The sequence below is a fragment of the Elaeis guineensis genome, chromosome 10, assembly GCF_000442705.2.
Source record: "Elaeis guineensis isolate ETL-2024a chromosome 10, EG11, whole genome shotgun sequence".
Classification (NCBI taxonomy): domain Eukaryota; kingdom Viridiplantae; phylum Streptophyta; class Magnoliopsida; order Arecales; family Arecaceae; genus Elaeis; species Elaeis guineensis.
Window position 1 is genome coordinate 41,442,574 of NC_026002.2, and position 23,256 is coordinate 41,465,829.

Here is a 23,256-nt window from a genome sequence, read left to right on the forward strand (position 1 = left end):
CAATTTAATTGTTTCTGCCTAATCCTATTGTTTGTACTGTTAAAATACGGTGCTTGCTGGGCTTGTTATGCGAGAGGGATAATCGTGTCCTTAGTTAATTAATCAGCAGATCTTAGAAAGTCATCATAGGAATACATTAGTTAATCTGGAAATGGGGGTGGTTGATTTGGGAGACCATGCCACTAGGGAGGGAGGTCTTTGATAAGGTGTGAACGGAGGTAACCTAAAAGAATCTAATTTGGTCGATGAATTAGGCACGGCTTTCCAACTTGGCCTAGCTGTATGTCACATATGACTAATGTTTGCTTATTCCCCACTAGGAACCTTCTCATGTTTGTCCAAATCAGTTGCTACTTTCAAATAATGGTACCCAAACTTCTCCATTATAATGTTGCGGATTAGCTATTCCCCATCCAAGTAACCGAGCAAGATGGGTTTTGCCCTTGGACATGGATTAACGTATAGAAAGCTATTACATGCATGAAAGGCTCTTTATGGATAATGAATCGACTGGAGCATCTCTTTATGCCTCCCATTTCTTGACTCTTTGTGACCTCAACACCATTGCTTACTGGCCTCCTCTTTCTGTCACATCTTCATGCGGGGACCAACCACATGGATGATCATATATTTTGTTTTCTTATCGAGTGTGGGAAGATATAACATCATTATGCTAATTCAGCTGATTTTAGTTTTAAAATGAGATGAAAGTGCCCTCACAACCATCCACCCGCCCCTATACTAATGTCTTTTCGAACTTTTGTTTTTTTTTTTTAAAAAAAAATCTTGTTTTTATTTTGAATTATATAAAAAATAAAATCCTCGATTCCACATTTGTGCTCAAATCCAGTTGTGGACCAGAGTTTTGGTGGCCTGTTTTCACGTGTTACCTCGTTACTTGTTCGCAATATTTTACTGTAAGTTTCTCCTAGAAAAAAATATATTTTAGGGTAAGTTGGCCCTACTCTTCTTTTTGTAATTTGCACTGCCGCACTAGGTAGCATTGGGCTTCGAGATTAAGCCTCAACCTTGCCACCCTTTGACATCCGAGGACAAGGGGCCAATAATGGTTTCCTTTAATCCTTGGGAGAGATGTGGGGTGGTTGGGAGTACCTAAAGGCACTTTATGAAAGTCTTCGGCTCCTCCATTTTGATGATATGAAAAGATTTGGGTGGGAAACCACCACGCTGTCAGCTTCAAGATGCTCTACAAAAGTATCAAGTCATGAAATTGGAATCTGGAAAGGATGCAAATGGATCAGATGGACCCGGAGCAGACCATACATGTCCTGTTTCTTGCAAAACCATACCCGAAATTAAGATCAAAATGTTAGGCTCCCAGAGCCGGCATGGTTTCCAAATTAAGAACCGCTAACCAACCAGGTTGGGAGTTAGTTGGGTCTCGTAAAAATTGAACCTGGTTTGATTAATTTATGACCTGACTAACATTAGTTCCAAGCCCCTTCGACCCAGTTTCTTATCTTCCATTCCCATGGACCCCAGTTACGGCAATCCCCAATAAAATGGAACTGAGTCAAGAAAAGAAATAGAGCTGATTCATTTTTGTCTCATAATGCTGAAGTACAGATCAGTAGTAGCAATGTCAGTGAACTGCTAGTTTCACATTCACAGAAGTACAATCAATAGGTGAGTGATACATTGGCCAATTTTACATTGGGAAGGCAACCTTAGATCTTGCCGAAATCCCCAGGTACCTCTCATATGGTGACATTGTACATGGTTCCCTGGGTTAGCATTTTGCTGGTATCTTACTGTATGGTCGAATCCCTCAGTAGGCCTGTGCCCCGCTGCCATTCCAGTCGCTCTCTGAGACAACCTCGACAGAGTTTAAAGATATCCATATATCCAACATAGATTCTATTCCAGTTCGCTCTCTGACACAACCTCCTCAGGCAGTTCAAAGGCATCGATCTCTGCAAAGTAAGCTTTCTGTTTCTCAATAAAATCTTTAGGCAGCATTGGTTTGCTGACGGCTTCAGGCATTGTGTAGCGCTGCTTCTGTGAATATATCAAGGAGAAAGATTTAATACCATGCTACGTTCCAGATATCAGTAATATATCCACCACAAAGCATGACTCCAGTAGAGAGAACTAACGCAAGTTGGACAGAATAAAAGAAAATGGAAGTGATATAGTCACATAGAGAAGAATAAGGAATTATATAATTTATGAGAAGAACCAAAAGGTAATACTTCAATCGCAGCAAGAAAATAATAAATATTCTGCAGATACTACAACCAAAAATAGACCAATCTAAGCACTTGCGCCCCACCTCATGATAAAGAAGCATAATATCATTCCTCAATGCTCAGCTGCCTCATTCATGACAAAAAGTATCAAAGTCCCGCTTCATACTGTTAAACATTGAGCAAACCCAATTTATGGGGAAAAAACAATCAATGTATTTCTCTTTACAATTTATTCTACATTTTTCCCAATCAACTACTAATTTAATATTTAGAAATTTTGGGGTCAACAAACTGGACGTACAAGCTCAGAGAAGGGTGGGGGGGGGGGGGGAGGGGAGAATGCATGCGTTTGCTAAAATATTCTGGCAAAAGTGGATGGTGAATCTAAAAAATTGCTCATGTAATTCCTGTTTACATATGTGCAAGTGTAGACCTTAATAGGGTCTAACTGATAACCAACAAAATCTGCATCTAGACTGAAATGGCTTGCCCTTTATGCGAAACAGGGAGTGTAATAATGATATGGACAATGATTCCTGCAAGAACTAAGACCAGCTGAAAGATGCTCAAGGGTGATCAAAGAATTGAGATAAGTTTTTTCCTCTCAAAAAAAAAAAAAAAAAAAAAGAAATAACTTCATCCAGTAAGTGGCAGACAGGTATCTTTTGTAGCATGATTCCAAATAACCCAGAAATCCAGTAAGTGGCACGGAGAATGCATGCGTTTGCTAAAATATTCTGGCAAAAGTGGATGGTGAATCTAAAAAATTGCTCATGTAATTCCTGTTTACATACGTGCAAGTGTGGACCTTAATAGGGTCTAACTGATAACCAACAAAATCTGCATCTAGACTGAAATGGCTTGCCCTTTATGCGAAACAGGGAGTGTAATAATGATATGGACAATGATTCCTGCAAGAACTAGGACCAGCTGAAAGATGCTCAAGGGTGATCAAAGAATTGAGATAAGTTTTTTCCTCTCAAAAAAAAAAAAAAAAAAGAAATAACTTCATCCAGTAAGTGGCAGACAGGTATCTTTTGTAGCATGATTCCAAATAACCCAGAAATCATGGTGGCCCAAAAAAGCAGGTTAAATCTCCCATCATAATGTGAAACCAGTAATGACATTTCCTCTGACCCTGGATATGCCCACATTTTCATGCGCAAGCAGAAAACAATTTTTACTTTATCTCTACTACTTGCATTAAAAATAATGAGATGCAGTAAGGACCATGGACTGAAGTACCCCATATGTCGCTCAACTACTTCAGCTCTCAAGGAAAAGTAGCTTCAATTAAGCTGCAGAACACAAGAACTCATGTATTTCTTCCTGATATGGATTTCATTGAACCATTGAAATATGTCCATCAATTGAACATATTCTACATCCCAAATCTTTTTGTGAATACATGCAATATTGATCAGCACCAATGCATATCCTACCAAACCCTAAATTATCATGAGATGGGTCAACAAAGTGAGTAAAAATTAAATAAAATCTCAAACCACAGACAAATGAATAATATCTCAGCAATACCAACAAAGATACAAAAAGTGTGTTCCACAATGCTTATCTTCCCCCTCCAAATGATTGGCAATTAACATACTAAAACTAGTGAAGAACATGAGATATCTACCAATTCAGGAGCATATAACAAACAATGTAACCAAACAGTTAAAGCAGAGAGCTGAAGGTGTATGATTGGCTGCCAACCTACCGTTCACTCAACTTGCCCAGGCTTAAAATTCTTGGCCCAACGTCAATTTGGGACAGCTTCAGACCTTGGCCTGATAACAAGCGGTGCCAAATCTTTCTATAGATTGCTTCTTTCGCCTCTTTCGCCGTCAAACTGCCTAAGCGAGGAAGGTGATCGAAAAAGAAAGAAGATGAGTTCTTCTTTCTTTTATCACTTAGGAGCCGTGCCAGATGAAAGTCTCATGCACGGTCTTGAATGAGAGAAAGGAAGAATCCTCATCCCCAAAAGGCTTACATATATCACATAACTGGGAATACATACAGGCAACCAAAGCAATTGCCCTGAATAGGAATGCTCTACCTACATATGTGGTAGGCAAAATAAAGATTAATGAAGCCGACAACAGATTGTGGGGACAAGCCTTGGCAGTTATGGTTATGGCATATTGTCTTTTTGGTTATTTATCCAAGTTTAGTTAGTAGTTTCCTAAAGCATTGAAGGATCAAAGTAGTTAAGCCCATTCAAGCAAATCTTAGGCTATCTAATGGTTTGCTCAATGTCGGTCTGAAAGTCAGGTCCTAGCTTGAACTGAAAGTGCATGCCAAGATTGCCCAAGAATAAGCTCTGAAAGTGCATGCCAAGAGCAACCTCTCTTCCAACTAGGTCCAGACTGCCTGATGTGCATCACCATGTGGAATAAAGACCCCCCATGTAGAATAAACTAACCATAGCAAGAGCAGAATGCACAGCATAGACATCACCAATCTATCCTATGGAATACTTTCTTGAAAGTTGTAACTACAAATTATATTTCAAAAAAAAAAAAAAAAAACATGACAACTTGTCTTAAATTTGATTGTTAACAAGGTTTTAAGCTATTTTTCCTGATTCTACATGAGGGCTTGCCCTCTGGAAAACTCACGAAGTATCAAAAATCAAATGGAGACCTAATAATATTTCTAGGGAACATAAGGAAGAGGTGCTTACAGCAGAAGTTTCCAAGGTGCTAATTATTGTTATGATTTATTAAATGTTTCCTCTTCAAATGTAGCTAGTAGGGTGTATTGATTTTACAAAGAAATATATGCACATCATCTCGCCCGACAGGTCCTGGGCAATGAAGAACCTTTGCTAACTTCAAGCAATTAACAGATAATAATCACAGTTATCAAGATTGGCACGCCACTCTATGCCATACAACATGGACTATGCCAGCACCTGACAAACAAGTGGCATGGCTGAGTGCCCAAATCAGAGCCAAGGGAACCTGTATCTATGCATGCCGAGCACTGGCACAGCATGGTACGGCATGTGCTATGTCAATTGTGCTAGGCCATCACTGCATTGGCAAATGCTAATTAAAACCTTGATTATTATCTTTCTATGCAAAATATGCAAATCTACCATAAAGGTAGCTAATCGAAAACACATATCAAACCACTCTATAGATATGAAATATCTATTTGTTGATTTAGTTTCAAACTTAACTCTTTAAAATAAGTTTTCATTTCAAGAAAAATATTTTGAAACAAAGGTCAGTGTTGCATTGCATGAAGAAGCAATCTTAGATCTGAGTTTAGCTTAGATATATACTGCAAATTACGAATGGAACTACTAAGTATCGTAGAGTATCAACAACAAAGTAAATGCAATGAACTGTACGGCTGAAAACAAAGATGATAATGGGAGTTAGAATCTTAGCTGCAACAATAAGAACAAAATTGCATTGCACAATGTGGCCAAGCAAATTACTCATGAAAACTCTGAAGTTATCTATCCAATGTATGCTAGGATTTACTATGATAAAAACTTAAAGGGATTTGAAGTTCACCTTTTGAGCCAGCATTATGCTTTCTTGACAATAGGGCCCATGCCTGGTATGGCGGCTTATTATCTTGCTATTTCAGTTGTGGTTGAGAGTTTGTTCAAAATCATTATAAATGAATATCATAGACTCTTGATTTATGTAGTTTCACAATTTTATGCATATCGTAGTGAGTAAAGAAATCCTACTGAGCTTTGGTCAAGAGCAAAAGCAACATTGATGGTACAGAATGAAGCAAACACAGGATTTACTAGACTAAACAAATCCATGCATCTATAGAGTCACATTTGTAACCAAGTCAACACATTTGTTTTAACCCATGCCACTGCAAAAGAGATTGAGATATCCAGCTGCGAGTGAATAGTTCAGATCCAACTGGTAGTGAGCTAAAATGCACATGTTTTATCCAGTTCAAAAGTACCTCCTTATCCACATTGTGCTTAGGTATGTCAAGCAATTTCAAGTAGTTTATAAATAAATAGAACTTGTCATAATCATATAGGTCCAATTATGCATGATTTTGACAAGATCTAATATTTCAGAAATAGATGCACTGAAATCTTGTCTTCAAATTTTTTGGTTGTTGCAGAAACTTTATTTATAATATCCATAATCGTGCATATAACATTATATACAGATACAATCACTTGCTTATGCATGCATTTCTGTAAATCATAAAATGCCAAAATGTATACATTTACAATTTTTCAAGTTGGATTTTTTTTTTTTTTAATACACAACGATGATCATATGAAAATTTATGTATAATTTTATTAATAGAAAAGGGCTTCTCCAGATAAAGTGAGCTTTCTTTGAAGCCTCTATTTTGATGCCTTTCTTGACAGTATAACATCCAACGACTCATGTTTTGTCTTTGTTGATGATGTATGGTTTGTTGATTACATTAACTTTCAGTAGCCAATGGCACATCTATCGCACAACATGAATCTGAAAGTTGTAACATGTCAAAAAAAGGATTATTGTGTCAGTTTCAGATAAACATATTAATAATAAAAAGGCTTGAAAATTATTTCTTATGGCTGAGTCTCTTATTGTGCAATTGAATAAATCCTTTCCAGAGAGATTTCAATGAACAACAATGCACAAGAACTCTGCCACGCAAACAACAGAGCGAATTCTTGGACCTCATCAGAATTTACTATAGGAATGTGAAGATTGCTTATATAAGCAACCAAACAAGCAAAGAGAACCAAGATAGCTTTTCCTATGCATGCCCTCTAACTGGATTTGATATCCAATGAACATTTCCATTCCTTGAAAGAAAGCATGTCCAGGATTCTTGCTTGAGGATCTTTTCGAAGTAGCAGTCCCTTGGGTAAACATGAATGGATTTTAAAGCAGTTGCCATAGGTTCAAAGATTCATAGATGTGTTTAAAACATTGGTAAGTTGATTTTATAAGATACATATACGAAAACTAGCACTATGCCTGTCAAAAATGACATTGATAAAGAGTAAGAAAGTTAAGACAAACCTTTTTGGCTTTTTCATAAGGAACCGAAAACGCTTTAGGGTGATCAACTTTGTCATTGTCCATCACCAGTTTTCCCCTAGTAGAAAGATATGAAACATATCATATAATATAAAACTGACTGCATTTTATCTAAAAAAAAAAATGTTTGGTTTGAACATCTTTTTGCCAAGCATAGCTTTCATGTATTCTAACTTGTAATACCTCCAGTTTCTCATGCAGATAACACACACAACAAAAAGTCATTGAGAGAAAGAGTACATGTAATGTTCCGGTTACTTAAGTTTAAATATTAACATATATACTATGGGGAGAATTTTTCGTCGAGCATGTAATGATCCAGTCTAACATAAACCAACCATGCTTATGCAAATAAGCTTGTAGACTACGGTGCCCGTATCATTTTAAACCTCCCTTCATAACACAATACAATATCAGCTATAAGATGCAATAATCCATGCATATGTGGGGAAGAACAACAGTTTTGATTGGTCCTGGTCTCCAATCCTACCAGTTCTCCTGCTTCACACATACATAGACTCACATGCATGTGTACACAAGGACACATACATAACCTAGCATGAACCATTAGCATGAGAATAAATTATAAAATAAAAACTTCAGACATAACTTATAATTTTTTTATTAAAAAAAAAAGAGAGATCATATTACATACTTTATACTTCTATTTCTTAGCACTGGTGGACAACTCAATGTAGTGGAGGGTACAGCCTTTTCCTTACACTTTCTTCCTGCTTCTTTCCCCTGGCATGTTCTTCCTGCTGCTTTTTCCCTGCACCGTCTTCTTTCTGCAGTTTGTTGTGTGTAATCTATAGAATGGTCTGATTTGTCATGTTGAGCAGCATTATCAACTGCAAAACATAAATTCAGAAGTCTATGAAAAAAACAGTTACTAATCCTCAAATAGCAACAGAAGCAAAACATAGTCCAAAAAGTCAATTGTTTGTGGCTCAAATTATAAACAATTCTTTCCTTAAAAAGAATTATGAACAATTCCATGAGTTAACAAACTGGAGTGAACTCTTATTATTCTAGAATCATCTGTAATGTCACAACATGCATGTAAAAATATTTAAAACAAGTAGTAATTAAGAACAAGAGGAAAAAGATACTGCAGCCATGGGTTTCCCAAAAAAAAATTGTGCCAAGCATCCTAAGAGTAGGATTAACTTAAAACCCTAAGGAACTCAAGGAACAGGACAGGGCATATAATACTACAAAATAAAACATCATAATTTCATATATCCTAGAGTTACACAAAAAAGAACGTACATTCAAAGTCCACTTATACTACAACCTTCAATGGAATTCCTCTATAGACCCAATAACTCGCAGTACTAAACTCTACAAGCAATACTGCAAGTTCCCAAAGAGCACAAATTATTCAACTTTATTGTCCACTTCTACAAGAACTGTTACTTTAATTTCCTAGGAACAATGGATGAACCATCGGCCATTACTAAACATGGACAAACCACTAAAAATGTAATACAACCTTGGCTGGAATCCTATCGATCCAATCTCAGTTTCTAAACCTCTGAAGAACCTAAAATATGTGATTAATCTGTTTGCAGACAAAAGAATTTCTGGACATCGACGGCATCTACAGCCCATATCTATTTTCTCAGCAAGGTCGGAAACCCAGGACCACGATAAATGGAAGAAGTTCCCAACAAATCTACATGCCCTAGCTTTCTAGAAGATTCGAGAACTCGAAACAGCACGGGAAAGAAGAACTCACCGGAATCCAAGAAGGTTTCCCTCGATCTAGGAGTGGGTGTGACGACAATTTGAGCTTCATGGTCGTCGGAGCCGCTGGAATTGAACCCGGAGTTCGATCTCGCAGAGGCCTCGTCGGGGTTCGAGGATTGGGGCGGGGTGGGATCGGAGGATTGGGGTTTCGGCTTCGGCTTGGGATTGCGGTAGGGTTTTAGGGGAAAAGCGACATGGGAGGAGGAGGAGGACGAGAGGGAAGAGGTGGTGTTGGTGAGGTCGAAGAGGGGTTTTCGCTTGAGATTTCTCCTCCTCTGGGATCCACGGCTTTCCATTGAGAAAAAATGGGTTCCTGGTTAGTAGCCTCACATTGGAAGTCGAACGCCAAGAACGAGCGGGAATTTGGCTTGGGGTGAAGAAACCAGACAAAGGCGAAGGGATGGAGGATAATAACTGGAATTAAGCACGTAGGCTTTGAACCTCGTGCACACTTTCATGATCACTTGTAAACATACCACTGAATACACGTGGGATTTGAGATTTGTGCATGGGATACTTCGACCGTTCTGTTTCAAGCTGACATAAGTATCGGCGGAGATACTGCCAGTTTGCAACGATTTTACGGTGGAAAAGGACCATTTAGGAGAAACTAGCCCCCGCACTGAATGCGCCCCATCAATCACAGCCATTCATTTTAATCGATCTCATTCATCAACAAATGATTGTGATAGGCGATATACAAAGCCATATGATGCATATAGTATACGAAATAATTTGTTCTTTTGTATAACATATCAAGGTGATTCTTTTATTTCTCCCCTTCTTTTCAAATTTTTTAATCCTAACGTGCATTTGGTCGGTACTTATGGAACACTTGGAATCTCTTTTCAGACAATGAGTATGCATGTAGCATGATCAGATCATGTTACCTCATGGCAAATAAAATTAATTGGATATATGTTGATATCCTATAATTTAAGAAATCCATATGAGTCATGTTGGATATAAAATACCCCCAGTCGAAGTTCGTGTCCGGAATGACCCTCCCGGGATTCTACCGACGTCCGACCTTCGACGACATCTTTCTGAACCTCTCCGGCGGCCGAGCCTCCGCAACGTTCCCAAGTCCTGCCGACGGATAAACCCCCACCAGTGTCGACCGGATTCTCCACAACGGACGGACTCCATCCAAGTTTCTACGGTGGTCGAGCACCTTCTAGACTTCGTCCGAGCTCCTACGGGAGCCGGACTTCTTCCCCGAACTTCGACTGCAGGTAGACTTCGTCCGAGCTCCTACGGGAGCCAAACTTCAGCCCCAAGCTCCTATCGCAAGTGGGCCTCATCCGAATTCTGGCAAGAGCCGGACTCCGAGCCCCCACCACAAGCGGTCTACTCCGAATTTCTACCACAAGCGGTCTGTTCCGAGTTACCACTACAAGCGGTCTGCTCCAAATTTCTACTACGAGCGGTCCACGTCGGATTTCTACTGTAAGCCTCCACCTGAGCTTCTATTGTGAACGAATTCCTTCCGAACTTCTATTGCAGGCAGGCTTCGACCGAGCTTCCTCGACAAATGATCCCCATCCGGGCTTCTACGGAGATCGGACTCCGATCGAACTTCTGTAGCGGACAGATTCTGGACGAACTCCTACGACACACGGACTCCAGCAGTCGGACCCCTCCAGCGGATGAACCTCTCCAGTGCCATCCGACACCCACTGTCGGTCGACCTTCTGCCGAATTCTGCGTGAAATCGAACTTCGTCTACGGAAAGCCTCTGACCGAGCTTCTACAGCAAATGACCCTCGCCTGCAGTACTAGTGCCCAAGGCACCCAACGGTGGAGGGCTCGCCAGCAACATCCGAGGTCCTCTCAGATGGAGAGCTACCTCTCTCTGCCAGACACCTCAACCGAGCTTCGACCGACAGGCCTGGACTCCCTAGCAGGCCACAGTAATGGCCACGACTCTACTCCACTTCCTGTGACGAATTCCGCACGGCTCCACCACTCTCTAGCAAGTCGCGATAACAGACACTACTCCACTCCCCGCGACAAGCTCCACGTGGCTCTGAACAGCCCCTGACGCCATTACTCTCCGCAACAAACTCCTTACGGCCTGAAACGGCCCACTACCAGTCGGTTACAAACGTCGCTATCAGTCTGTTGCATCCTCCGCCTATAAAAAGGAGACCCCAGATATGTTATTTTCTAAGCTCTAATCTCTATCTCAAAACTCTGCAAAAATTTTCATTCGAGCACTCCATTCTTATTGAGACAGAGAACTGACTTGAGCGTCGGAGGGTCTTGCCGAAGCACCTCTAACTCTGGTTTAGACTTCCTTTGCAGGTCCCGACGGCGATCGCGACTCCCTCGACTCCAGCTTCTCCGATGCCGACGGATTTTTGTACCAACAAGTCATAAGAACTATCTTATTCCAAAATAAATACAGCACAAAGAATGCAATATGCATTATAGTATCATGGAAGTTGTATGCACTTAATGGATTCAACATTAATTTATGGATCTTCTTAAATAAGTATTTTTTGTCAAAGATGGGCATATAAGATCTCTCTCCGCAAAAGAATATGTAAATGCTAAAGTTACATCAAAATATATATATATATATATATATATATATATATATATATATATATATATATATTTGATAAAATTTGGTTATGGTTCTCTTAAAAATCTTGTATTCTACGCACATTAATATCTTAAATATATTTAGGTTTTTATGTTGTTAACAACATTTGTCCCTTGTGTTATGCAATAAATAAGAGTGGGACATGTATGTAAAATGATAAGTAATAATTTTAGTGACATTTTCAAATTATCAAAATATTGTTTATGATTTTGTTTAAGATCATTAATCTCTTATTGTTTCTAGATAATGTAGATAATGTATTCAAACTAATGTAACTTTTTGGTGAATAGTTCTCTGCTCTAAATCTTCTCTTTTTTTTTTTCTCTAAAAATTTTTAAAATCTAAAAATCCATTGAAAAATTTTTATTTTGAATGTTTTGATAAACATATGTGTAGGGCTTTCTATCCACTAACTATTTGCTACTTGCATCTAAAACATTTCTATTAAGTGATTTCCTATTTTAAATGTTATTTTTTTTTCTCTAAAATATTCTCAAATATAAAAAATTATTGAGCAATTGCTTTTTTACTGCATTGGATAAACATACAGGCTGGCTTTCTATCCGCAAACTATTTAACGTGCATAGATATTCACCATAGAAATAGCACCATCTTACATCACCTTTTTTTTATTGATTAAAATACTCTATATGGTTAAAATAAAATTCTAATACTATAGAGAGAAGAGTAGATGGGGTGGACTGCTTGCCCGCAGTCATGATATGGATAGCATGGTCGGATGTAACTCGTGCATTTTTCGAGGGAGGTGCGAGAGGAAATAAGAAATTTTTTTTTTTTGGAGGCATGATTTCGCAGTATTCACCGAAGACCGGTTCAAATCTAATAAAAAAAAAAATCTTTTTTTTTTCATCTTTGGAAGAGGTCCAATTGACTGGCTAAATCAAACATGATATTCTATGATATTAGATACTATCTGTACACATAATTTAGCATATATTTGTTGGATGGATCAAGTCTAATTTTTATAGGATGTTTAGCTCAATCCTAGGGGAATATACGTACAGGTCTTAAATAGGTTGCTTTGCACCTTAGTTGAATCGGAATTCCGTTTATTTAGTTTGGTTTTCTTAGTGTAGTTTTGTTTTTCTCAAGGATTACGATGATTGCTTGAGAGGGATGAGGCCAGGGACCACCTCTTGTTTTCATTTAAAGCAAGCATGTGTCACCCTATTTTTGTTTGCTTCATATTATTTCATTTTATCTTAAGAAATGGTAATTATTTAGCAATTGTTTGCAAAAAAAAAAAAAAAAATCACCATATTTCTTTGTGCATCAAATTTTGATTGCACTATAACATAATAAAGTTCCCGCTCGTCATTTAATGACATATGACATATTATTTTTGAGATTTGTACGAGCATAAAATCTGCATGAGGGGTGCAGTTTTTTCTTTTTTTTTTAAAAAAATTATTAAAATAAAAAATATAGAATAAATATAATAAAATAAATAACAAAAATATAATAAAATATAATAAATATAAGATCATAATTATTTTTTAAATTAAATTTTGATATTAATATTATGATGTACTATTGCTATATAAAATTCTAATATTGTACCTACATACATATATATTGATATAATAAAATAAAATATTATTATAAAATAATAAAATCACTATCTAATCTTCATATAATAAAAAATAAAAAAATATTATATTTAAATGATATTGAAATAAGATATAGTAGAGCCATTAGTAGCCCCACTTTTATTTTTAAGTAAGATCATAATTATAAGACATAAAATAAATTTAATAAAATATTAATGTAATCCAATGACCCATGCAAGATATGGACAAAGTATAATAATAATAGTATTAAAGTATTTTTTTATTAATATCAATATATAAGCATGATTATTAATAATATCATTAATTTATATATTAATTGAATAATACTAATAAAAAAATTTTTATTTAATATGATCTGATAAGCTATTAAATTGCTTACTAAAAAAAACCTATATTAAATAATCCCTACATATTATATACATATATTAGATTTGTGGCATGATTACTTTCTGAGGAGTTCACCCTGTCCCTAACAAAAAAAATTCCCGGCCCACATTATATGACATTTAAGCTTTAACCCAAAAAAGTATATTTTATCTCTACTTGGCAGTGGGTGGGTAGCCGCATCCCCCAAAAAAAAAAAGTCGTCATGACTTGGAGTAGTTCGGGGTTAATTTATACTCCACAGCCGGGAAACTGGAACTGGATAAAGAAAACCACGTGCCTCCTGCCCATAAGTTTGGCAAGCCAGTGGGTCTTCTGTGGCAAAACAATGAGACCCTCCATGTGCCTTTGCCGAGGCTGTTTGGCACGTCATGGTCAGACCAGCGGCCCGGTCTTGCTCGAACCCAGCGAATCTACTATTGGAAAATTTCACCAACTCTCCAGCATCTCCCACGGTTTGCCTGCGCTCCCACGCCTCGGGCAGGGTGAAACAAAAGGCTGCCGGTGGTTTCCGTCGCTGTTCCCAGGTTTGCAACTGAAACCGGGGGGCAACCTCGGCCTTATAAGAAGCACCCCTGCCATGCTCTTATCATATTCCTCACAACCCACTCGGAGTTTTGAAGCTTGCAGTGATCGCAATTGTTTTAATTTCCATCGTTTCTTTTGCTACTCCAAAAGAGATACCAGTTGGTGGAAGATGAGCTCTTTGCAGGCTTGGGTTGCTGAGCACAAGCTCACCAGTGTGGGTAAGTACTCAACCTCTACCTCAAGCACCGTACCAGGGCTCATTTCTCTCAAAGAAAGAGTAATTGAGAAGTGTTTCGATTCTTTCTAATTTTTCATTGCTTCATAGATTTTTGCTGTATATAAATAAATCAATCGAAAGATCGTTCAAATTAATAGTTGTTCGGCAAAATTTACGAACTAAGCATTGCATTTCTGACTTATTCACGAGTTATTGAAACATTTACATGCTACCAACTGGTGAAACCGTGCTGTTCTTGCTTTATCTTCAACATTTTCTTATATTCTATATTTTTATTTCAAAGTTTAGCTGTTAATTTTTTTTCTAAACTTTTGAGAAATTCATCGGATATATTTTTTTTAAGCTCTTGGCATTTGTTTCCGAACATCGAACTTACGACCGTGCTCTCAAATAGTTGTGTAAAGCTCTGTTTTTAAGGTGACTTCTCTTAAATTGTCTTCAGGAGCGTTCTGGGCTTCCGCCATTGGAGCCTCACTGGCTTACACTCGCAAGAGGGCTCCACTTGCTAAGCCCAGCCTTCGGCTCATACACGCGAGGTAATATTTAGCCGGCTACTGTTTTCTAACTACTTTGATGCCTTTGAGTTTCGGACTCTAATACAAAGCTTGGTGTGGTGGGTTATTATAGGATGCACGCCCAGGCTCTGACGCTGGCCGTGCTCTCGGGTGCAGCGCTGCTCCACTACTACGACAGCAAGAATGCCATTGATGATGACGAAAAAGTTTGTCCCACCACCCTCGTCTAGATGTTTTTAAGGGGGTTTCAATATGTCTGCTACTTTGTTGGCAACGGCCAAGAGAGTGAGATGTGATGATCTTGTTATGGGGGGTAGTAAGATTGTTGCTCTCCACATCTTGCCTATTTGTACTTTGGTATGGACTATGTTATGTGATTTTGAGCAAATGAACAATTTCAATGGAATATGATCTCTTCTGTAACAAATTTTTACTCCTGAAGTTATCAAACTTGCTGCATTTATGAGGGTGTCGAAGATGATCTGAGGAGGATGCATCTATCTAATTACGTTATCTTGTTTGATTAAGCTAATCAGATAAAGTAATTGGCTTTTACACATGCTACCCACCATATATTGGACAAGCCATGTTGGATATGCTATGATTATTTTGCTGACCGCATCCCATTGTTCTTCAATCGGACTGATTTGTCCAGTAAAGCTCTTCGACCAAGCTAACCCGACATGATAAAATTCAATGCACTGGTAAACCAAAATCTTAATTTTAGCTGCACTAAGTTCGAAGAGGTTAGGGTTTAGACCTTCATGTTGGGCTTAAAAGGCGACCTCTTTCCCAGGGAACTTGGACCAATCGGTCAAGCCCACTGGAAAACTAGAAACAATAGCGGTGGAGAGGGTCGAATATTACCGTAGTTTGGGTTTCCTCTTGCATGGCAAGTCAAGCTAGAGATTTCATCCAGGAGAACACTTCGACTACTTTTACTCGACTTCGAGATATTTTGTTTTTTGATGCCTATTTTATTCATATTAAATTGGTTTGATGTAAGTGCTCAAAAATAAAATAAGATAAAATAAAATATAAAGAAGAGGCCCTTGTCCTACCATGATCGCTGGACTCTAAGATATCCATGCAGTTGGCTAAATGTAAATTGGTTTGACCGGGCCTCTCTTCTTGTACACAAATCCGATAAATCTATAATTCAAATGGACATGGATCTTTGTGAAAAGAATCCTTGAACAAGTCCACTAACATCAAGCAGTTTACACTGAATTCTCGAGACCACAATAGTGATTACTTCGAACCGATTGATCAAACTCCACAACATTTTTTTTGGTTTTTGGTAGAAGATGGACCAAAGGCCTTTTACTTTATAAAAAACAGTTTGCAAACCTTTTCCAAAGGAATGGGACAAATATCAAAGAAGAGCCTAAGGCAGTTATTTATGAACAATAGAACACATCCTCAGAACCCAAAACATGAACACATCCCAAAAGAATTCAGCCAAGTAGCAAGATAACTCATTGAAAAGCGATCTTCATGTTGTTTGATATTCCAAAAAAGTATGAATTCCAGCATACAGAGAAATATCAGTTGCATGCACTATATTTATGATGGAAAAAAATTCCATCATTAATAACATCTTTTAGCCATTATAAAATTGAATAAAAATCTTACCATCGCTGATACTATTAGCGACGATAATTTAATTATTAATGATGACAAAAATCATCGCTAACAGTGTTTAAATTTTTCAAATTTTTTTTATAATATTTAAATATAAAATAATTATTAGCGACAGCGAATTGGAGTTATTAACGACAAAAATTTTATCCTCGCTAATAATTTTTTTAAAAAAAATTTAAATAATAATTTAAAAATTATTTTTTTTGAAAATATTATTAATGACGGAATTAGCAACGACTATATTTTTTCATTATTAAAAATCTAGAAAATAATTTAGGTTCAATTTGAATCCAATTCGAATCCGATTCGAATCCAATTCGAAATCCTGTCAAACCTAATTTAATTAGACTTTGAATTCAAGTCCTACTTGAATTGTAAAATTCAATTACCTTCAAATTAAATCAAATTTAATTAAATTTAATGTAATTTAACCAATTAGGAGAAAATGATTTTCAATTTGGGTTCAAATCAAATCCAATTCAAAAATGATTTGAATCCGATTCGAATCTAATTCGAAATCCTGTCAAACCTAATTCAATTAGACTTTGAATCTAAGTCTTAATTGGATTGTAAAATTTAATTATCTTCAAATTAAGTCAAACTTAATTAAATTTAATCTGATTTAAATTAATTAAAAAAAAATAATTTTTAATTTAAATTCAATTCGAATCCAATTCAAATCCGCTTCGAATCCAATTCGAAGTCCTATCAAACTTAATTCAATTAGACTTTAAATCTAAGTCCTACTTGGATTATAAAATCCAATTAGTCACAAATTAAGTCAACTCTACTTAAATTAAATCTAATTTAAATCAATTAGAACTTGATCCATGATTCAATTTGAATCCGATTTGAATCTAGTTCGAAATTCTGTCAAAGCTAATTCAATTAGACTTTGAATCCAAATCCTACTTAGATTATAAAATCCAATTAGCATCAAATTAAGTCAAGCTTAATTAAATTAAATCTGATTTAAATCAATTAAAACTTGATCCATGATTCAATTCGAATCCGATTCGAATCGGATTCGAATCTGATTTGAATCCGATTCGAATCTGATTTGAATCTGATTCGAAATCTTATCAAATCTAATCAAATAGGCTTTGAATTCAAGTCCTATTTGGATTACAAAACCCAATTAGCCTCAAATTAAGTTAAGTCTAATTAAGTTAAATCTGATTTAAATCAATTAGGATTTGATTTATGATTCAATTTGAATCCAATTCGAATCTGATTCGAATCCCATTCGAAATCCTATCAAATCTAATTCAATTAGGCTTTGAATATAAGTCCTACTTAGAATATTAAAATCTAATTAACTTCAAATTAAGTCAAATCTAATTAAATTAAATCTAATTTAAATCAATTAGAACTTGATTCATAAATTAATTAAGTCCAAAAATTTAATAAAACCAAATAATAATTTTTAACCACCCAAAAAATGACTAAGGAGAAAAAAATTATTATTAAAATTTAATATTAAAAAATTTAATAGTATTAGCGACGGCATTAATGATGGAATAATTTACCGTCGCTAATAATTTTGAAAAAAATATTATTTTAAAAAAATTAAAAAAAAATTAATATTAAAATTTAATATTTAAAAAAAATTAATAGTATTAGCGATGGTGGATGAGTATTAGTGATGAAAATTACTGTCGCTAATATCCTAGCACATAAAATAGAGTTTTATCGATCACATTATCGATGGCTGCATTGTCGTCAGTAATATTCCGGCAAAAAATACCCCCAGCCCACCAGAGGAAAAAAAAATTCATGCTTGTTCTCTGTCTTCACGCAAATCTTCTCTCATTCTCCTCATTCCCAACTTTTTTTTCCACCTCATCGGCGCCTCCTCCAGACCGACGGCGACCCCCCTCCCTGATGCATCCTTCCCATCGTTCTCCGCTCTCCATGCATCCTCCTTCCTGATGTCCCGACCCCACTGGTGCCTCCTACACCACGGCCCCTCGTCGGCCACCCCGACCCCAACTCGCCCGCAACCGTCCCGATCCCATTGGCGCCTCCTATGCTGTGGCCTCGAGCTAGCCGCACCGGCCCCACCTTGCTCGTGGTCGCCCCGACCCCGTCGGTGCCTCCTACGCCATAGCCTCGAGCCAATCGCTCCACCTCGCCCGCGATGGCCCCGACCTCGTCAGTCAGACCCTGTGGCCCCTACCCCATCGGCCTCTTTGTGGCCCCGTCCTTACGACCCCGACCCCCATCGCCCCCAGCTCGCAGCCCCTGCCCCACGGCCCCATTCTCATGCCAGCGTGCCTACGATTATGAGTATTAGCGATGGCTAGTGTTGTCTAGTATTAGTGACGGCATTAGCGATGGCTAGTGCCATCACTAAAAGTTAATTAAATATTGATTTAATTAATTAATTAATTAATTAGATGTACGAAACTTGGGTCTCGGCATGCAGAGTGCTCGGATCAAGAGAAGGTGCTAGGCAACATTGCAAACACGGGGCCGAAGTGTACCCTGCATGCCTGGGCCTCGGGTCACGGCTGGCGTCCAAGGTATCTAGCCCTCACGTGCCCTGTGTTTGCATTGAATAAGAGGGTATCCCAATTGGATGAAGTCCCATTTGGTATTGAATTTGACAAGCAGAAGCCTCGGGGGTTCGGTACAACTCATAGCTGGGTGAAACGAAGCATCTTCTGAAAATTATCATACTGGTCTGCCACTTTGATCTGTCATAACCTTGATGTCATGCATATCGAGAAGAATGTATTCAATAATATTTTCTATATTATTATGGATGTTAAGGATAAGATGAAAGACAATCCCAAGGCTCGAGCAGATATGAAGAACATATGCAAATGTCCTCTATTAGAGCTGGTTGAAGTGTCACTTGAAAAATTTCTGAAGCTGAAAGCATCTTATACCTTGACAAGGGAGCAGCTAAAGGATATTTATGAATGGTGTAAGAGCCTTAAATTCTCAGATGGTTATGCAAGTAATCTAGCTCGGTGCGTCAATGTCAAATATTATAGATTCTATAGGCTAAAGAGCCATGACTGGCATGTATTCATGCAATGATTACTCCCATTGGCTTGGTGTGATCTCCTTCCCAATTTCATATGGAGTTCTTTGACCAAGCTTAGCCTTCTCTTCAGAGATATTTGTATTATTGAATTATCCACTGACCATAGCTCCAGTCTTGAGGCTAGCAATGTACAAACTATATGCAAGTTGGAGAAGATATTCCCTTCCAGCTTCTTTGACTCTATGGAGCACCTCGTGATTCATCTGGCCTTTGAAGCCGGAGTGGAAGGTCCAGTGCAGTATCGATGGATGATCCATTTGAAAGATACATACACAGTCTCAAAAAAAAGTAAAAAATAAGATCCGAGTCGAAGGTTCTATTATGGAGGCTTATATAACAGAAGAGATTTCAAATTTCAGCCGACACTACTTTAATCCCAGTATGCAGACCAAGCTGACTCAAGTTGACTGAAATGATGACGATGGTGATGAGGGATCAGAGCGGAAGATCTCAATATTTGCCTATCCCGCTCAAAAATTTGGACATGAGGTTCGTCAGATTTTTTTTGATACTGAACTTCGATAGGTAGAGACATATGTTTTGCTAAACTGCATGGAGGTCAACCCATATGTCTTGTAAGTGTCCATCACAATCCCAACTCTTTAATCATTTATTTCAATATACTTATCTTATGCATATTTAGGCAATATGATGAGATACTGAAAGAAGAAAACTCGAGCATAAGTGATGAAGAAATATCAACACAATGCTCAGAGAACTTTGCATATTGGTTTCATTAATTGGTAAGCATCCATTGTCATTTTATATGTTTTAATTTTTTTAATTTATTTTTTTATAATGCGCGGTCATTCAAGGAAGCGAGTCCATACCAACGAAGCTGAAACCATTAGATTACAGGTCTAAAAAATATGTGATATGCTATAATGGCTGTAACATAAATGGTTTCAAATTTTACATCCAATAATATAAAAATTATAAAAGCACAATAAACAATAGTGTATGTATAAAAGACAGCCGATGGGAAGATAAGGTGGAGAGTAACTATTATGGAATCCTCGAAGCAGTGATTAAGATAAGCTACATTGGAGGTAATAGTGTCATTCTATTTAAGTCCCAATGGTTCGATACCGATAATGATATGAAGGTTGATCCATGACACGGGCTTATTGAAATCAAACATGGATTAAAAACTTATATCAACGAGCCATTTGTACTAACTGCACAAGCTGCTCAAGTGTATTATACTCCTTTTTCATCAAGAGAAAGAGGAAGAAAAGATTGGTGAGCTGTATGTAAAATTAAGTCTGGAGTCATTCATTACATGCTCGAAGAAGAAGAAGAGTCTCAATTACCAGAATACTTTCAAGAGGATGAGACAGTAGGAGTTCATCAATCCTTTGATGATGTGAAATTGAATGCTCCAAAAATTCTCCTACGTGAAGATAGCCAACATGAGGAGATAGATCCAACTGAGATTATTTTAAAGGATAATCCTCCCGAAAAAGAGGAAGAAGAAGAAGAAGAGGAAGAGGTGGAAGAAGAAGAAGAGGTGGAAGAAGAGGAAGAATCGAAAGAAGATTCTGAAGGATACCAAACATCTGAAGAGGCCGATGAGTAGTGCTAAGTATATAATTCTTGGATCATTTTAATTACTTATCTTGCATCATTTTAAATCTTACATTGCCATCTATAATTGTATAATTAATTTGGTGAATCTATTTATTTTTATTTTCAGAGAGCATACATCATGTCTTCTAGAGCCCAGAGCTGCACCAGCCAAGGACAGAGCTCTCAAGGAGAGAGCGATCATGCAGCCAGCTCGCATGGTTTTACACCTCTCACACCAGATGGTAAGCTCTAACACTTTATATATTCTTGTTTATGTTATTTTATCATTTGTTAACTAATATAATATTCTTTGAATTAGATATTTTGCACTCAAGTTTAGAGGCCAAGGGGTTACCAGTGACCCCACAGTCGCATGCAGTAGCGACCGCCGGCTCTCAGACACAGCATCATGGTCGAGGATTCGTCCGGCTCACGACACCTCTGACTCGATCAAAGGATAGAGAGATCATCTATATTCAGAGCAGCTCGTAAGTACTACATGCTCAATTAATATGTTTAAAATTTAATAATTTTAGAGTTAATATTTATTCTTCAAAATCAATTTTGTAATACATTCAGAAAGCCTTCTACATCTCATGCCATTATCGAGATTATATGCCGATTGATATCAGGATGGGTGAATGAGTTCTCGAGTTGGCCGTCGGGAGCTCGTGATGCAGTCTAGGAGATATTTCAGGTAAGTCAACACTAGTTTAATTTTTAAATTCCTGATATGTTGGTATTTTAATTACATATTAATACACCTTGCTTCAATCTTGCAAGAGTACTATCGATTTAAGAATCTTCAGGATGAGGAGGCTGGCCATCAGACCTTCGAGGAGGTGGCCACACGGAAGCTCCAAGATGGCCTCTATAGCCTCAGGCAGTTCGCCATCCAGCACTCCGATTTTCAATCACCATCGAACTGAAGGTCCTTCATGGATCACTGAATATGGGTAGACATATGATAGATCCTTTGCGATCAGTGGAGCAGCGAGAAGTACTCTGATAGGTGACAGAGGGTCTGATAGAGCTTGACCACCCAGCAAGATCCAATCAGGCATATGGGTGGCTCGATCGGTACACATGTTGTGGCCTATAGACTGATAAGAAATCTATACCAAAACTCTTCGTAAAAACTCTTATATGCATAATTTAATTAATTTAATTTTATTATTTACTTATTGTAGACACAACAGCTAGATCGTCCATCAGACAAGCTATAGTTGTGGCGAGCCACACACCAATCTAAGAGGACTGGTGACTATTTAGATTCTACATTGCGATAGATCACGATAAAAATTTTAAACTTTATTTTCTAATTAAGTTATTACATGATCTAATTTTTATATTAGAACTAATGTATTTCTGAACTGTGTAGATGCATTATGCGGCATACGTTGCTGAGAGGTACGGCGATGACCCATCTTCTTAGCCCCCCTTGATCTTGAGGAATAGCTCAGCACCGTCGGGGGGGTGAGTAGGAGCCGGATCGTAGGATTCGGCCATAACTTCATCCCTTCATCGACTCGATATCTTTCGGCATCCTCATAGGCCTCGACGTCCCAGATCTGGAGCAATGTGCACATGGAGGAGGTCATGTAAAGGCTTCTGGACCAGCGACCTCAGAGCCTCCTGAATGCCATCCATGATACAGTCGTGGAGCTTCTCCAGGACCCACAACTATGCGATCGATTGGGCTCATCATTCCAGCCATTACATCAGATAATTATATTACTAAATCATTTTACTTGTTTTAAGTTTTCATATTTAAAAGCTTCATATATTTAGGTTTGAGTTTGGAAAGAAAATCTAGAGACTAAAAATTCAATCTAACAGTTCAATTGATGGACCGAAGGGTCTATAGCCTCGTATCATCGAATGAAATGTGTAGGAGCCAATATGTTTGAGAATCGGATGAGTATATCCAAAGATACGCCTCCGTATCGAAACTTACTACTATTATTTTTTTTTATTACAGGATATTGGGATATCCGGTTCTCATCCACCAGCTGCTGGAGAGGAGCAGGAGGAAAAGGAGGCAGACGATGATGAGGATCGGACCTATTTTTTTTAATGTATTATATTTTTTTTGATACTGCTTGTAAAAAAATTTATATAATTT

The 23,256-nt window shown here is 37.6% G+C and overlaps 2 protein-coding genes across 3 annotated transcripts; one reads left to right on the forward strand and one right to left on the reverse strand.

Moving 5' to 3' along the window:
* Positions 1-1,537: 1,537 nt before the first annotated feature.
* Positions 1,538-9,390, reverse strand: LOC105052266 (uncharacterized). Of its 2 annotated transcripts, XR_012134987.1 has the most exons (5): positions 8,985-9,390; positions 7,899-8,094; positions 7,226-7,301; positions 2,294-2,375; positions 1,886-2,019 (listed from the first exon to the last, which is right to left on the reverse strand). XR_012134987.1 is itself a non-coding variant. In XM_010933025.2 (4 exons), the coding sequence occupies exons 1-4, from the start codon at positions 9,289-9,291 to the stop codon at positions 1,879-1,881; spliced, it is 720 nt and encodes a 239-aa protein (XP_010931327.1). In that variant the 5' UTR covers positions 9,292-9,390; the 3' UTR covers positions 1,538-1,878. The 2 variants fall into 2 exon arrangements, 1 of the variants encoding a protein (XP_010931327.1); XM_010933025.2 differs by lacking the exon at positions 2,294-2,375 and having other exon boundaries at positions 1,538-2,019.
* A 4,757-nt stretch (positions 9,391-14,147) lies between these two features.
* Positions 14,148-15,300, forward strand: LOC105052265 (uncharacterized). Its single transcript, XM_010933024.3, has 3 exons — positions 14,148-14,328; positions 14,791-14,884; positions 14,976-15,300. The coding sequence occupies exons 1-3, from the start codon at positions 14,163-14,165 to the stop codon at positions 15,091-15,093; spliced, it is 378 nt and encodes a 125-aa protein (XP_010931326.1). The 5' UTR covers positions 14,148-14,162; the 3' UTR covers positions 15,094-15,300.
* The last annotated feature ends 7,956 nt before the right edge of the window (positions 15,301-23,256 follow it).

Coding starts and splice junctions, on each gene's coding strand:
- LOC105052266 (XM_010933025.2), bottom strand. CDS start 9,291: ATGGAAAGCCGTGGATCCCAGAGGAGGAGAAATCTCAAGCGAAAACCC. Junction 8,095..8,984: donor GGAAACCTTCTTGGATTCCG/GTGAGTTCTTCT, acceptor TATGTTTTGCAG/TTGATAATGCTGCTCAACAT. Junction 2,020..7,225: donor CTTATGAAAAAGCCAAAAAG/GTTTGTCTTAAC, acceptor ATATATTCACAG/AAGCAGCGCTACACAATGCC.
- LOC105052265 (XM_010933024.3), top strand. CDS start 14,163: ATGCTCTTATCATATTCCTCACAACCCACTCGGAGTTTTGAAGCTTGC. Junction 14,329..14,790: donor GCACAAGCTCACCAGTGTGG/GTAAGTACTCAA, acceptor AATTGTCTTCAG/GAGCGTTCTGGGCTTCCGCC. Junction 14,885..14,975: donor CTTCGGCTCATACACGCGAG/GTAATATTTAGC, acceptor GGGTTATTATAG/GATGCACGCCCAGGCTCTGA.